Here is a 15,587-nt window from a genome sequence, read left to right on the forward strand (position 1 = left end):
TTTTAGAGTGGCTACTCCAGCTTGTTTCTTAGGACCATTTGCTTGAAAAATTGTTTTCCAGACTTTTACTCTAAGGTAGAGTCTGTCTTTGTCACTGAGGTGGGTTTCCTGTATGCAGCAAAATGCTGGGTCCTGTTTACGTATCCAGTCCGTTAGCCTATGTCTTTTAACTGGGGAATTGAGTCCATTGATGTTAAGAGATATTAAAGAACAGTGATTGTTGCTTCCTGTTATTTTTGTTAATAGAGGTGGAATTATCTGTGTGGCTATCTTCTTTTGGATTTGTTGGAAGAGGATTATTTTCTTGCTCTTTCTAGGGTATAATTTCCCTCCTCGTATTGGAGCTTTCCTGCTATTATCTTTTGGAATGCTGGGTTTGTAGAAAGATATTGTGTAAAGTTGGTTTTGTCGTGGAATATCTTGGTTTCTCCATTTATGGTAATTGAGAGTTTTGCTAGGTATAGTAGCCTGGGCTGGCATTTGTGTTCTCTTAGAGTCTATATGACATCTGTCTAGCATCTTCTCTCTTTTATAGTATCTGGTGAAAAGTCTGGTGTAATTCTGATAGGTCTGCTTTTGTATGTTACTTGGCCTTTATCCCTTACTGCATTTAATATTCTTTCTTTGTTTTGTGCACTTGGTGTTTTGATTATTATGTGACAGGAGGTATTTTCTGGTCTAGTCTATTTGGCATTGTATAGGCTTCTTGTATGTTTATGGGCATCTCGTTCTTTAGGTTAGGGAAGTTTTCTTCTATAATTTTGTTGAAGATATTTATTGGCCCTTTAAGTTGGGAATCTTCACTCTCATCTATACCTATTATCCTTAGGTTTGTTCTTCTCATTGTGTCCTGGATTTCCTGGAAGTTTTGTGTTAAGAACTTTTTGCATTTTGTGTTTTCTTTGACAGTTGTGTCAATATTTTCTATGGTATCTTCTGTACCAGAGATTCTCTCTTCTATCTCTTGTATTCTGTTGGTGATGCTTGCGCCTATGACTCCTGATTTTTTTTCCTAGGTTTTCTATCTTGAGGGTAGTCTCCCTTTGTGATTTTTTTTTTTATTGTTTCTACTTCCATTTTAATGTCCTGGATGGTTTTGTTTAATTACTTCACCTGTTTGGTTGTATTCTCTTGTAATTCCTTATTTTGTGTTTTCTCTTTAAGAGCTTCTACCTGTTTACCTGTGTTCTTCTCAAATTCTTTGAGAGTGTTATTTATGTCCTTCTTAAAGTCCTCTATCATTCTCGTGAGAAGTGATTTTAAATCTGAATCTTGCTTTCCTAGTGATATGGGGAATTCAGGACTTTCTAGTGTGGGAGAACTAGGTTCTAATGATGCCAAGTACCCTGGGTTGCTGATGCTTATGTTCTTGTGCTTGCCTTTTGCCATCTGGATCTCCTTAGTGCTACCTGTCCTGTCTCTGACTGGAGCCTGTCTTTTCTATTATCTTGGTTGTATCAGAACTGTGTGGGGTGGGTGTCACTACTGGGGTTAGAGCTGCGGCCCAAGATCTGCTCAGTGGTCAGGCGCAGACAGGAAAGAACTAGTGCTCGGGGCCAGGAGTGAATTCCTGGGACCTTGTGGGTCCCAGTTACTTCCTGTTTGCGGCAGGTGTTGCTGTGTCCTTATCTAAGATACTGCCTGGGTTAGAGCTCCTTAGAGGCCGGCTTCCTCTGGGTTCTGTGAGATTGGATGCAGCTGCCCGGGATCTGCTCAGTGCTCAGGCCTAGACTGGAAGGAACCAGTGTTCCAGGCCAGGAGTGAATTCCTGGGACCTAGTGGGTCCCAGTTATTCCCTGTTTGGGGCCGGCGTTGCTGTCTCCTTATGTAAGATACTGCCCAGGTTAGAGCTCCTGGGAGGCCCGCTTCCTCTGCGTTTTGTGAGATTGGGGGCAATGCTGCCGCCCGGGATCTGCTATATGTCTTTTTCAATGACAGGTTTCCTGAGCTATATTTTTTCATCACATTAATCTATTTTAATATGTAATTTAGTGCTTTGTAGTAAATTTACTGAGCCGTGTGACTGTTCCACAGCACAGTAAAGTTCAAAGCACCACTATCACTGTAGCCAAGTCCCTCAGTTGTTCTTAAAAAGATCTCTCACTCCCTTCCTTTCTTCCTCTCTGTCTCTCTCTTTCTTTCTCTGTATGTGTACATTAATGTGTGCATATAAGTCAGTGGTTCTCAACCTTCCAGGGCTATGACCCTTTAATACAGTTCTTCATGTTGTGGTGACCCCCCAAACATAACATTATTTTTGTTGCTACTTTATAACTGTGATTTTGCTGTTGTTATTAGTCATAATGTAAACATGTGTGTTTTCTGAGGGTAATAGGTGACCCCTGTGAAAGGCTCATTCAACCCCAAAGAGGTCGCATCTCACAGGTTGAGAAACACTGATGTAGGGGTTCAGAGGACAACCTTAGGTGTTGATTATTGCCTTATACCTTGTTTGAGACAGAGTCTGCTCTCCCGTTTAGTGCTTTGTCTGTCATGTTAGGCGCCGATGAGCTGCTGGGAATTCTTTTGTATCTGTCTCATTTTACTAGAGATCAGGATTACACATGCTTGCCACTCTGCTGCTTCATGAAGGTTTGGGGATCTGAACTTAGGTTCTTGTAGTTGCAAACATCTTACATACTGAGCCGTCTCTCTAGCCCTACGAGTGGACCACTCTTGAGTTTTCATGAAACACAAAACTAGCAAAACCGTTTTAAATAATAGGCTTTATTTATTCTTTTACATGACTATGAAATGTTTTATGTTCCCTAGACATATATGTCACCAATGTAAATTATTTTATGACGATATCATGAAGCACAGAACCAGCAGAAAATATTTTAAATAATAGGGTTTTATTTATTCTTTTAAATGAATAGGAAATGTCTTCTGTTCTCCAGACATGTACATTGCCAATGTAAATTATTTTATGGAGATATAAAGTGACATATATAAGATCCATTTGAATTTGCACAACGGTTTATTAAGGAAGACCTTGTGTCAGAAAGGAGAATTCCTTCATGTTTGTTTTTGAGTCCTAATTAAACATTTTTCAATTTGCCTTTAGTGTGTGATCTTTTCAGCTTTTCTTTTTTTAGTAAATCGCAGTTGAAAACCTTGGCGAGCTCATGCGGAGCCTTTTGGATGAGGTACTGCACACTCACAGCAGGGTCTTCAAGACCATCAGGCTCATGGGTAAAAAAGAGACAAGGACCTGAAGGGAATAAGTTAATAAAGGCAATTGGTGGCAGAGCTGCTATTTCACCTTGCGTCACCAGAGGGCACTCTTTTCTACTTAGTGTATTCGAATGCTGAGCAATTACTGTGCTGTAGTTTGAAAATTTTGAGTCCTGCTGTTGGGATCGAGGTATGGATATTTGAAACTGACAATTGCTTTGTTTTGTAACTTTTAGTTAGCTTTTTGGCCAGGCGTTCTAAATGGTGTCATTAGAAAGGGCTCTGTGAGCAAGTCAGTGCATTAGGCGAAGTGTTTCGGGGCAGCATGTGGTCCCCTCCCCGCTGCTAGTTCTGTAATGCCACTTGTTTGTTCTCTGTTCATCTTGAGGTTTCAGATCGAGTGGAGCGGCGGCTTCAGGAAATAGAAAGAGAAATGCGCTTGGAAAGAGAACTGGTGGAAAGACGCCACGACCAGCTGGGACTCGTGTCCTTGAAGCTCCAGGAGGTTCGTGAGAAGTGCTTTCCTGGGGTTTGGACTGTTATTTAGTCTTTGCTACAATGGGTATAACTCTGGTTTGGGATATAGCTCAGTTAGCAGAACACCACATAAACTGGGTGTGGTGGTGCCCACCTGTGATCCAAGCCCTTGAGGAGATAAATAGACGCAGTTCTATAGGTTGCACATGGTATGTATAACCCACAGGTATGCAGTTCATCCCATAAGAGAAGTATAGCCTCTGGTTATAGTTCAGAATGTAGAATGAGACATCCTCGAGTTTGTATGTCCTTGGCTTTTTTTTTTTTTTTGTTTGTTTGTTTGTTTATAAACTCTTCTATGGGAATACTAATCTCTACCTAATCTCTTGGGTGGAGGATGAATGAGTCAGTGCTGGTGTCTCGAATGTGCTCAACAGTGGAGTTACAACAGCTGAAGTCTAATTACTCTGATTGTTTTGGGGGCATGGGCCAGACACCAGGCAGCACCACATCGCGGCTCATTTTGTAAATAAAGTTTCATTGGATCACAACCCTTCCTGCTCCTTCAAATCCCATCCTTGGTTGCTTGTGTAGTGGCAGATCTGAGTAGTTCTGACAGAAAATGTCCTGCTCGTGGTATTGTCCGTCTGGGCTTCGCAGAAGTTTGCTGTTCTGTGAATTAGTTTGTCATCAAACCATTTCAGAAGCTGCAATGTTACTCTTAGATCTCCATTCCTTCTTATATTGAAATTTTAGCTGTATGATGTTAAGTAGAACAAAGCACTTCTGTGTAATTGGGTCTCCTTGGCATTCATGTTTTACCGCGATGTTGCCATCCTTTCTAATATACCTGAAGTGTACAGTGTTCCGAAATGGTTTTGAGAGGGCCGCAGGTATAGTGCTGGCTTCTGTTGCTGTGATGGAAGGCCACCATAAGCAACGGGTGGAGGAAAGGCTCTATTTCAGCTTGCACTTCCACATCACTGCCACTACACAAGCATCCAAGGATGGGATGGTGCCGTGGCTTGCTGTCCTGCCCTTCATGGTTTACTCAGCTTGCATTTTTATAGCACCTATGAACGCAAGCCCAGGAGTGGCGCCACCCACAGTAGGCTGGGCCCTCTCACATCAATCAAGAGAATGCACTACAGTCTTGCCTACAGGCAAATCTTATAGAGGCTTTTTTTTTTTTTTTTCCTTTCAGTTGAGAGTTCTTTTTCCCCAGTAACTCTTAATTTATGTCAGGTTGACAAAAACCAGCTAGAACAAATGTAAATATATTTACATTAAAGAGCCTTTATGAGTAGTTTATATTGTTTGGAATGCTGCAAACACAGTCTGAAGTAAAATGGGAAATGACACCTATCTAGAGACAGGGTTAGACACTGCTGAGGTAATTTAAGATGTTTCCTTTCTCTGGCAGCAGTGCTATTTCATTCCTGGCTCCTAAGTCGCCATTCACAGGTGTAGCCGAAGCAGTAGGGTGTAAAGCACACAGAACAAAGTGAGCGAGTCCACCATGCGTACGCTTCAGGCTCTGAAATTCAAACCACCTGTACCCAGAGGTAAGCTTAGAAACTTCAGTTAGACCAACCATTCCCGTCAGAATTGCCATCGTAAGTAGCGGCCATTTACGCCTGCAATTTATGTATAACACTCAATAAAAGATTGCCGTCAAGCCACCGCAGGCAGCATTGAGCCTAGTGTGTGTCAGTACCTGTTCAGGTAGCTTCCTTTCTCATCCTGGAAGTTGGTTAATCTTTCTGGCTGTGATATTGAAAACTTAGTTTTCTTTGGTGATAGCTGGTTAGCGAGTGTCCCCCGTGAGCAGATACTCGCTCCTTTCCTAGCAGTTGGCGCAGGCCACCCACATCTGGGCTTACTAACAACTTCTGTTCCTCTGGCCCATGCTCCATCCTTGGTGTAGATATTTTGTATTTAATTTATCTACCTGTGCGCTGTCTCCCGTGATCACAGGGCGGTGACCACAATGGGCTGTTTAGCACCATCCGACCTGATGGCTGAACTGTAGGTTTCATGCAAGTTTTGCTAGTCATGTTCTTCTCTGGCCCAGACTACAACCCAGGCCACAGGGTGTTGACGTCTGCATTTAGTTCTCAGCAGTGGTGACTTAGTAGGATTCTAGTAGGGTGTCTAATAGGGTGCCTTTAAGTTAGGGGTCTTTGGGTTCTTGGAAGGGAACCCACAAAACTGGTTCCTGTCTTTTCAGAGTGCCACGTAAGAAGTCATGTGTCGGTGAGAGCTGAGCTTTGACTGTGGGGCTGTCCCTAGGCCGCTCTGCTCCAGCACTGCTGCTACTCCTTTTTAATTGTTTGTTTTATGAGGAGACTTGAAAAAAAAAAATCTCATTTTTCAAATCGTATTTTACCTACTGATTTGGGTGGATGTTGTTGAGTTGTCTGTGAAACCATTATTACTGTAAGTGGTGCCAACTAGTGATCCAGAGCAACACCTGAGCCATTGATTCCTTTTATATGTGTGTGTCGTGGAGTTTCTTTACCCCTCATCTGTCTGTCTGTCTGCCCTCCCTCACCATCTGTCTATCTGTCTATCTTAGTAAAAATTACTATTTTATTACTTTGAATACATTTTCTCCCTGTCACTGGGAATTACTTTATTGACATTTCTTTTCAGTATTTAATATATATATGAAGTATAAAAATTGAGAAAAATAAGAAAAGCAAAAATCAAAACATTAGGATTTTTTTTTCAGTTTTAAAATGCTCTTTCCTAAATTTCTCAAAAATATATATATAGTTACAGATCGCTGACTGTTATGAATTGGCCACCTTTTCACATATTAGTAGACACTCAGTTCAAGCCAGGGAAAAAGGACTCTACCATGAAAGGGCAGTATAAGCTGAAAGGAGACAGTTGCCTTGCTTAAAAACATTCCATTTTTTTTCTCCATTTCACAGAGGAGGCATGCCCCTGTTACTTGGTAGTTATTGGAGGATACTTGGTTTGAATACTTAGATAGAGCAAGTGGGTGCCCCCCCATTTTAAAATCTTGATTTTTATACATTTATTCTGAAAGCAAATTGCATCTAGTGAGCACAAGAATGGGACTGAAGTGACAATTGTTCCTTTTTGCAAGAGAAAATTAGAGAAAATTTCCACACTTATTTTCCTCTCTCTGCAGAATGCACACAATTACACAGAAAGGGGAGAGGAAGATTGCTTCCCACCCCAGTTCTCGGGAAGCCAAAGCCCGAGTGTGTGCACTGCGATTGTCAGTAGGCTCAAAGCTGGAGCTGAGCCGTGGTTTGCTTTGCATCCCTGACAGTACAATAGAGAGATCACTGTTGATAAGAAACCTTTAATTTTGTACTTTGTCACTTTAATGTAAGCAGTGACCTATACATTTTTAAAAGGTGCCTGTGGCTTATAAACAGGGCAGTGGGATCTGGAAAATATTAATTTGGGCTTTTTCTTGTTCCCAAGTTAAATGGCTTAGAGTGTTCTGGAAAGGTCATGTTTAAGGAGAGAGCTTTGCTTTCTCTTTTATATTGGAAATGCTTATGGAAATTCCTATATTAAATGCTAATAGTCCCAGGTGTGTTTGTGTCTGGCTTTGGTGGGAGTTGAAGTCAGCTGGGTAAGAGGGCCTGGACTTTTTAACCATTACAGTTTGACATTTTTAAAATACGTGTCTCAAAGAGTGAAGGACTATGAGTCCTACAATTGTTGAGAAATTAGGAAGAGTCACTAAAAAAACATCGTAGTAGTTAGAGGTTGACCGTCATTTTCAGCTGGAGCTTGAGGGGCAGGCCTAACACACGATGGCTTTGAGGGGACCTTTACCTTTTTCCATGTAATGAAAAGCAGCGTTAAGCACTGCAAAGTAGTGGACGCAAAGTCAGTCTCCTTTTCTTAGAGTTGGTTCCTGTGGAATGATTTACCTTCTATCTGTTCTATCTGTTGCCAGAGGCTTTCTCATGGGAGGAAGGATGGTCGCAGGCTTTGGATCCTGTGTCAGTATCTCAGGAGAAGTCTTGCTGGGGTGGCCTGCTGGTTATAGTTTGTGAGGTCACCTCTCCATATGTCCTTTAAGTTCTTTGACTTTATCAGTTACTTTTGTTGCTGTGATTAAAATACCATGGCCTAAAGTGAATGATGGAAGAAAAGTTTATTTGGGTGAATGGTTTCAGAGGGGGTCCATGACGACAGGGAAGGTATGGCAGCAGCTGCCTGGGGAAAGCGGAGCAAACTGCAAGTGAGGCAAGGCTTTGACAATGCCATTCATCTTGGAGATAAAGGAGGCCTTGCTAAACAGTGTGGAGCCATTTCTTTACTGTGCGTTTTCCTGAGTAGTACATTTGTGCAGGTTTTTTCTATGTGCTGGCTGAGTATTTGTCCTTGTGTGAGTCTCTTGTTGATTACTTTTACTGATGTAAACTTAGTTTGTTAATTGAGTTTAGAGTGGAGAAAGAGTCAGAGTTGTTTTTCTCTGTCAGTTGCCTAGCATGCTGTTTGAGCACTTGGTCCCTCTTCTCCGATCTGAATACCACGTCTATCATCTATTAGTTTCCGGTTACGTCTGTCTGCGCCCGAGATGTCTCACAGTGATCCGCTTGCCTATTGCCATTCTGGTTATCATTCTGTCTGAATCATCCTACCTCTTACTATCATATGGTAATTGCTAATGAAAGTCCTTTATTATGCTCCATGAAAACCTGTTGGAGTTTTGATTATAATTGTATCAAATTTGTAGACTAATTTGAGCGGAAGGTCTTTTGCATCATATTCAATAACATTTTATAAAAGTTGTTAAGTTCATATTAGTTGTTTGAGGGCCTTATGTACCTTAAAATTACTCCTTAGTACCTTAGGAGTTTTCTTCTTAGTGGGGATGAGATGCTTTCTTTCATTGCATCTGACTTGTTGCTGATAGTATATAGAAGAATACGAGTTTCTAGTTGACTTTTATATTCAGTAGTCTTAGAGGCACGCTGGACTGGTTTTTAATTATCCTGTTATTTCCCCCAACTCTCAAATTGGTCTCATTCAGTGGGTGGAACCTAAGGGCCAGTGTGGAATAAAATCACAGACAACATGGGCTATGGCCTTCTTCTTCTTTGACATGTTTCTAAAGTGTATCCGTCTGTGGCCCCTGTTCCTAGATTTGAAACAATCACTGATCACAGAAACATTTCTTTTTGTACTGTTTGACAAGAAAACTTTTTCTTGTGTCTTTTTATCTTTTATTTTCACTTAAAATCATGATAGGTTATGAGAGATGTCAGAATCCTTAGCTACCCGTGTTTTCTCCTATGGCATTTACATGTGGCTGTTTTTAATATTGCTGGTGCGGTGCTTGTTGAGCTTGGTTTACATAGCTCAGCACTTTGTTAATGACATGTTGTTTTTATGAGTTAGTAAATTAATGGACTGGTGTCTTCTTTAGCATTTGATATTTACATTGATTATCGCGATCAGTCTATAGCATTTTCTTCATGCAGCTTTCTCTGATTTTAAGGTGCAAGGTTATATGCACGCTTCTCACCTTGCATAAAACCCAACCTCAAGAGCCATTAGCCATTAAAAAAATGAAATAAAAATCATAGGGAAATGGATGGAGCTAGAAAAAAAAAAATCATCCTGCGTGAGGTAACAGTACCTAAAAAGACAGACTTGGCATATGTTTGCTTATACGAATGATATATGTAACGTCTTTGCTGTTATAAAGTCTATGATGGGTTAAGCACGTAAGTTAGGCATGGAGTAGGTGACTAGAGGGAGGTGTGAGTCTCCCTAGAAAGAGGAAAAAGAATCAATTGTTATGAATGGGCAAGGGTGGGTGGTGGTGCAGGTGATGGGGCTAGAACAGAGGATCAAACAGAGTGAGGGGAAGAGAGGATGGAACAGCTAAAACTAAGGACCATTTGAGGAGTCGCCTGGAAAAGCTTCTACTAATACAGTAGAAGCTTCTTAAAATATATACACTATGAAACAGACCCAAATAATGTGAGAGATAGAGTCCCAACTTGATATCTCTTATCACCAAATGAAACATCCGTAGCTGGAAATGGGTGACATCTAATTGAGTTGTTGGCCAAAGGTGCCTCATGGAAAGCCTCTAACAGCTCAGGCTATTGTTCTTCACAAACTGATAAGGCTGTGTTGCTGAAGACAGCACCTACATAACTCTGAACACCAAGAGGCTGAACCAGTGCCTTCCTTGAGACTTCACCCCTTCTAACTAGTGTTCAAGGCAATGGGAGGTACACTGAACTCTGAAAAGAGAAAAGTTAAACTAAGAAACCTTCCATCTACAATGGTGGACTGCAAGATATGCTGGTGTAACAGTGGCCCAAAGCTTGTTGGAGTAACCGAGCAATATCTGATTGGACTCAAGCCTCACTCCATGAGATGGAACCCATACCCAATGCTGCGCAGGGGACCAAGAACCTGAGGCTGGATAGGCCAGGGACGTAGGGGGAAAACTAAATGCTACTGTTCTGCTAAAGGAAGGTAGCAATGACATTATTCCTTAAGACATTCTGCTGTACTCATAGGTCAGTGTCTTGTTCACTCATCATCAGAGAAGCTTTGTCTTGCACTAGATGGGAACAGAGACCCACAGCTGGACAGTGTTCAGAGAGTAAAGACCTTGAAACACTCAGTCCTACATGAGATGTCTTCATCAAATCCTTCCTTTCAGGGCTTGTAGAACTCTGCAGAAGAGGGGGTGGAACGACTGTAAGAGCCGGAAGGGATGGACGACCCAAGGAAATGGGGCCATCTAGACACAACAGGACTGAAGCATATATGAACTCACAGAGACCAGCAGCATGCACACGTCTAAGCCAAATGGGGTCTGAGAGCAGCGAGGGGAAGAGGACACAGGCTCCCATCCCTAACCTAGCAGTTATCTCCACTTGATAACCACTCCCAAAGGAAAAACTCATTTTGTTCAGTGGAGTTCTCATTTTGTTCAGTGGTATACAAACCATGCTTGAGAGCAGGCTCCGTTCCCAGCAGCAGAGCAACACAGAACAAACACAGCGGCAGCTCTTGGAGGTTTTTGTCTCACAGTACTTGGTCGGATTTTTCTTTTTCTTTCACCCTCAGCTCTATTGCATATATATTCTTGTTTCCAGTTTTGTGTTTTTATGGATAACTGACTATCTGCTGCCTGTGCTTTCTCTTTGGCGCTTTTTCTTCTCTTGTTTTTACTTTATTTCATTATTATTTAGATGTCCATTTTTTAATAAGAGAAGGAACAAAAGGTGGATTTGGGTGGAAGGCCATGTGGGAAGGATCTGGCAGGAATTAAGGGGGGGGATTGTAATTAGAATATATTCTATAAAATATCTATTTTCATAGAAAATTCCAGTTTAAAAAATAAAAAGAAAAGAAGCAAGGTTATGTTAATCTCAAAAAGAGAGTCTGCATAGGTTTCATTTTACTTTTTCTGGCTCAGTTTGCTTAAGAGGGAGGTCCGTTTCTTTAATGCTAGTAAGAATGCGAGCATAAAGTCATTTGTTTCTGCTGTTGTTTTCATAGCTGCAGACTTGGTTTATGGAGCTTATTGATTTATAAAGCAGCTATAGTCCTTAGTATTATTAGATATACCTTTCCCCTGTCCATGTGCTTTACTAGAAATATGAATATATTTATTAGTTTCCTTTCTGAGCAACTTTGTCTCTTGTTTCAATATCTGCACTATGACCTTTTCTATTTTAAAAAGATCATTCTATTTTATTTTCTAAAACTGGACATTAAATATGTTTCTTAAAAAAAACCAATACTTTAATTCCCACCCCCCTCCCCCCAGGATAGGCTTTCCCTGTAGCCCTGGCTGTCCTGGAGCTTACTTTGTAGACCAGGCTGGCCTCAACCTCACAGAGATTCACCTGCTTCTGCCTCCCAAGTACTGGGATTAAAGGCATGTCTTACACTGCCCATCTATAGTTTTTAAACCTTGCTTTAAAAAATAAAGTATTTTTATTTATTTATTTATTTTTTGAAATTTATTGACACTCGAATTTGGACCTACTTCCATGGAGTATTGGTATCGTGGTTAATGACTCAATAAAACTATCACCTGATTTTCTTCCTTGCTTGGGTCGAGCATTTTATATGTGAATCTGTAGGTCTCATTTGTCAATTTTGTTATGTTCCTCTGTATTCCTGTTTAATATATCAGGCTCAATTTCTCTCTGTGATTTTTGTCAGTTTTGCCTTTTCTGATTGGTGTTTGGGGTTTCTTGAATATTACTTACCTAGTGGTAGGTTGTTTTAAGACAGAATCTCATTGTGTAGCCCTGTCTGGTCTGGAACTCACTATGTAGACCAGCCTGTCCTTGAACTCACAGAGAGCTGTCTTCTTGTACTTACACCTCCAGAGTGAGTGCTGGGGTTAAAGACGTGTCCCACCATGCCTGGCTCATAGTGAGTTTCTATCAACATTTTTGTATTTGTGCATATAATTTTTTTTGTTGACTTTAATCCTTCCTCTCACTTTCCTCGTAAGCACCTTACCCCTGGTCTTAAACAATACACCCTCATTAGGTAAGTTTAGACTTAGTGGTATGTTAGAAGTGTTATCATCTCCCTTCTTTTTCTCCTGTCACTCTTTTCTATTGGATTATTTTATCTTTTGTGTTAACTTTGGGGTTTCAAATTATGTTTCCATCTTTATTGGATGCTCTGCACTTTTAAAACTGTGTGTACATGGCAACATTTGGAGTGTAAACAATTAAAATCATTTAATAAAATATGTGTGTACATGTGTGAGGGTGTCTTTGTATCTGTCTGTGCATGCGTGCACATGCGGGTATGCCTATACATTTGTGTGTATTTGGAGGTCCGAGGTAAGTCTCAGGTGTCAGTAATTACTATCCACCTTAGTTTTGGAGACAGGATCTCTTTCTGAACTTAGAGCTGACCCGTTCATGAGACCTCATTTGTAGCTACAGGCATGTGCTGCTGAACCCATCTTTCTTCTGAGTGTTGTAGGGAATGGGTTTATATCTGTGTGCTCGTGTGAGTACCTGACTGACTGAACCATCTTTCCAGCCTTAGTCCACAAACTTAAGCATATCTACTTGAATACGCCATTCTGCAGAGCTGCCCTACCCAGAGTGGTTTCTTCTAGCTTATCAGGTATTTATTTATTTATATTCCAATTCAATTTGACATGACTTTCTTGATGACATCATCAGATAGGACTTTCCACACTTCCTTCCTCTTTCTAACAGCATAGCCTCCCAGTGTCTGTTGAGTGCTATGGCGTCTATACAAACTGTAACTGCTGTCTGCTTACTTGTGCGGTCATATGTCTTCTTCCCTAGAATGTGGTCTTCTCTGCCAGACACCAGGTCACTCCCGTCCACTCTTGTCCTGGCACTTGAAGTATCAGGTCATTCACGTAGTATGCTGTTATGCTGCCAACAGCTGCTGAGCATATGAGTGTTATTTTCAGATGTAAATGATCCTTGCTGCATGTAACACTTTGGGAGAGATGATCTCCATGCAAAGGCTTTTCTAGAGCAGGCAAAGGTGAACTCTACTTCATTGAGATTTAATATGAAATGGTCCAACTGATAGAGCTGGGACCCTATGAATATAATCAATCACAATTTAATATTATATAAATGACATGCTCCCCAAAGCCGGCTGCTGGTCCTGACATTATATTGAAACTCATCTATCTGAAGTCCCATGCTATTACACGCACTGTTTGCTATTTAGTATATAATAGTATTAGAAAGCTCAGAATGGAGTTACCCCAGGTATATGGGGTATATGGATTCTAAAAGTAGGACCTCTTTCATATATTATTCCTGGGAGATCACTCAGTTCTAAGGTTATAAATAAGATGGCACAAAGAATTGTCTCTTCTATATTTCAACAGCAGATCCCAAGTGGATTCTGTTTTAGAGCACTGTCTAAATAATGGAAAGAAGGCAGTCTTAACACATAGCAAGACTAATCTGGAATTTTTGATCTTGCCTCACCCCCTAAGTGCTGAGATGGCACATATGTGCTCACCTTGCTGGGCTTCAGGATAGAAACGTAAAGAACCTTGTATACAGTTATTTTCCTTAGTGGTTTTTTTCTTAGTGTTTCAATTAAAAAGTTTCATGTAGTTTGCATTCAGTGTTTCAAATTTAGTTGATAAAAATTGTAGGATAAATGCTTGCTAAGGACTTACTATATTTTTTTGACCACTAGTCGTCAGTATTGAACCATCAGTCAGCATTATTTCTTCAAGCTCCAGGTCTACTTAAGATGGATTCCCTACAGAATATATATCCCAGCTCTTAGCATTTCTGGAAACTGTCCTTGACACCAGTCTCACAATTAAAAACAATATCATTATTTGTCATTTTAAAATTTAAAATTGAAGCTGTGTAGCTTCACACTGTTGAAAAATGAAGGATTGCAGATGGACACATGCTACCTGGAGCCTGGGGCTGGCTTCCTGGTGCTGCTTTTATACTCTGGATCCAGGCTTCCCTCCCTGCCCCCTCCCGTAATTTCCTTTATGTAGGAGTTAGTCTGTTTAGATGCAGAAAGGCGGAGAACATCTTTTGATATGAGAGTTCATTTCATACATTCCTAATTCCTTTCCACTTTTGGTTATCTGAGCTTTAAGCTGGCATCTTAGACATCCATTTTCTACACTTGCATCTCACACGAGCCTTTTCCTAACATTCTGTCTCTCTCTTACTGATGACCCGTTTGTACCCTGTACCATTTACCTCTGCTCCTGTAATTAGTACTGTTCAATTTTCCTTCAGCGAGTCTCATTTCTCCTTGATAAATAGACATCGTTTATTGCTTAGTGCATTTAATTGATTTCTATTATTAAGATTTGTAAATTCTTTTTGTCACATACTGAAACAGGCTCTAACTATTGCTCAGGAGGGGAGGAACAAAAGATTTCTAATAATCATCCATTTGTGGTGAGGCTTTCAAGCCCTGCTCAGAGCTGTAAGGTTCTTTACTCAACTGATGGACCTAGGATGGTAGAAAGCACACAGGCTTAGAACTTGTGACCTGAGAATGAGGTTTCAGTGGCCTCACTTGCCACCTGCTTGGATGGGGATCAAGTCATACTGATGTCTCTCACAGCGCAGTATCTGCACATACTTGGGGCCTGCAGTTCTGCTTCCCCATTTGTCCCCCCTCTGACCTACGAACTTCTTCAGAAGGCGCTGGATCTTATCCTTGTGTGCTTTTAATTCAAAGAAATAGATGGTGCATTTTCTAAGGAAGATGGATAATCATCTTGATGTCAGATAATTGTACTTTTAAGTGTTGAGAACTGAGTTTCTGTTGTCTTTGCTGTCTGCTTTTCTCTCATTCTTCACACCTTGTCAACTCCGATTTAAAAATAATTGTGAAAGTTGGCTCTTTATCTGCTTTGTAACTGCTACTGACTGTTGTCTCTGCTTCTGTCTTCTGCTTCTGCAAACAGAGTAGGCCGCTGGCCTCAGGTCTCACCTCTGTGTCACCTGTCTGGTGTGCAGGTGATGTCACATTCTTCGTTTATTACGGTTACAACAAATTTAAAAGCCTCACACTAAAAGTCCCTGGAATCTGGTTTCTGATTTCCTCTCACTGCAGTTTTCTGTTGTTCTCACTCTTGTTAGCAGTAGGACAGTTACAGTCCTACCTTGGGCCAGCATGCTGCCTTAGTGGCACGGATGCTTGGTGTGAAGTGGGATAACCTGATCTTGGTCTCCTGAACTCATAGGGTAGAGAGATGGCCTTTGCAAGTTGTCCTCCGATGTTCAAGCATGTCTCTGTGCCCACAGGAAAGTCAGAGGCGTCACTGCCACTACGCTGGCCTTCCTGCCGTTCTGTGGGCATGCTTTGCACTTGCTGCCTTTGGGCTTTTGTACTTCCTGTTTTCAGAGACATGAAGTTGATTTCTGAAACAGTTGTGTGGCTTATGC

General features: G+C 41.1%; 1 protein-coding gene across 3 annotated transcripts in view; it reads left to right on the forward strand.

The window, feature by feature from the left end:
* Cep128 (centrosomal protein 128) overlaps positions 1-15,587 on the forward strand; it is a 342,449-nt gene that overhangs the window by 49,329 nt on the left and 277,533 nt on the right. For all 3 annotated transcript variants that reach the window (XM_076921486.1, XM_076921487.1, XM_076921489.1), the window contains exon 10: positions 3,566-3,682. In XM_076921486.1, the coding sequence (XP_076777601.1) occupies positions 3,566-3,682 (117 nt within the window). The remainder of the gene's footprint in view (positions 1-3,565; positions 3,683-15,587) is intronic.

Source organism: Arvicanthis niloticus, chromosome 23, assembly GCF_011762505.2.
Source record: "Arvicanthis niloticus isolate mArvNil1 chromosome 23, mArvNil1.pat.X, whole genome shotgun sequence".
NCBI classification, from domain to species: domain Eukaryota; kingdom Metazoa; phylum Chordata; class Mammalia; order Rodentia; family Muridae; genus Arvicanthis; species Arvicanthis niloticus.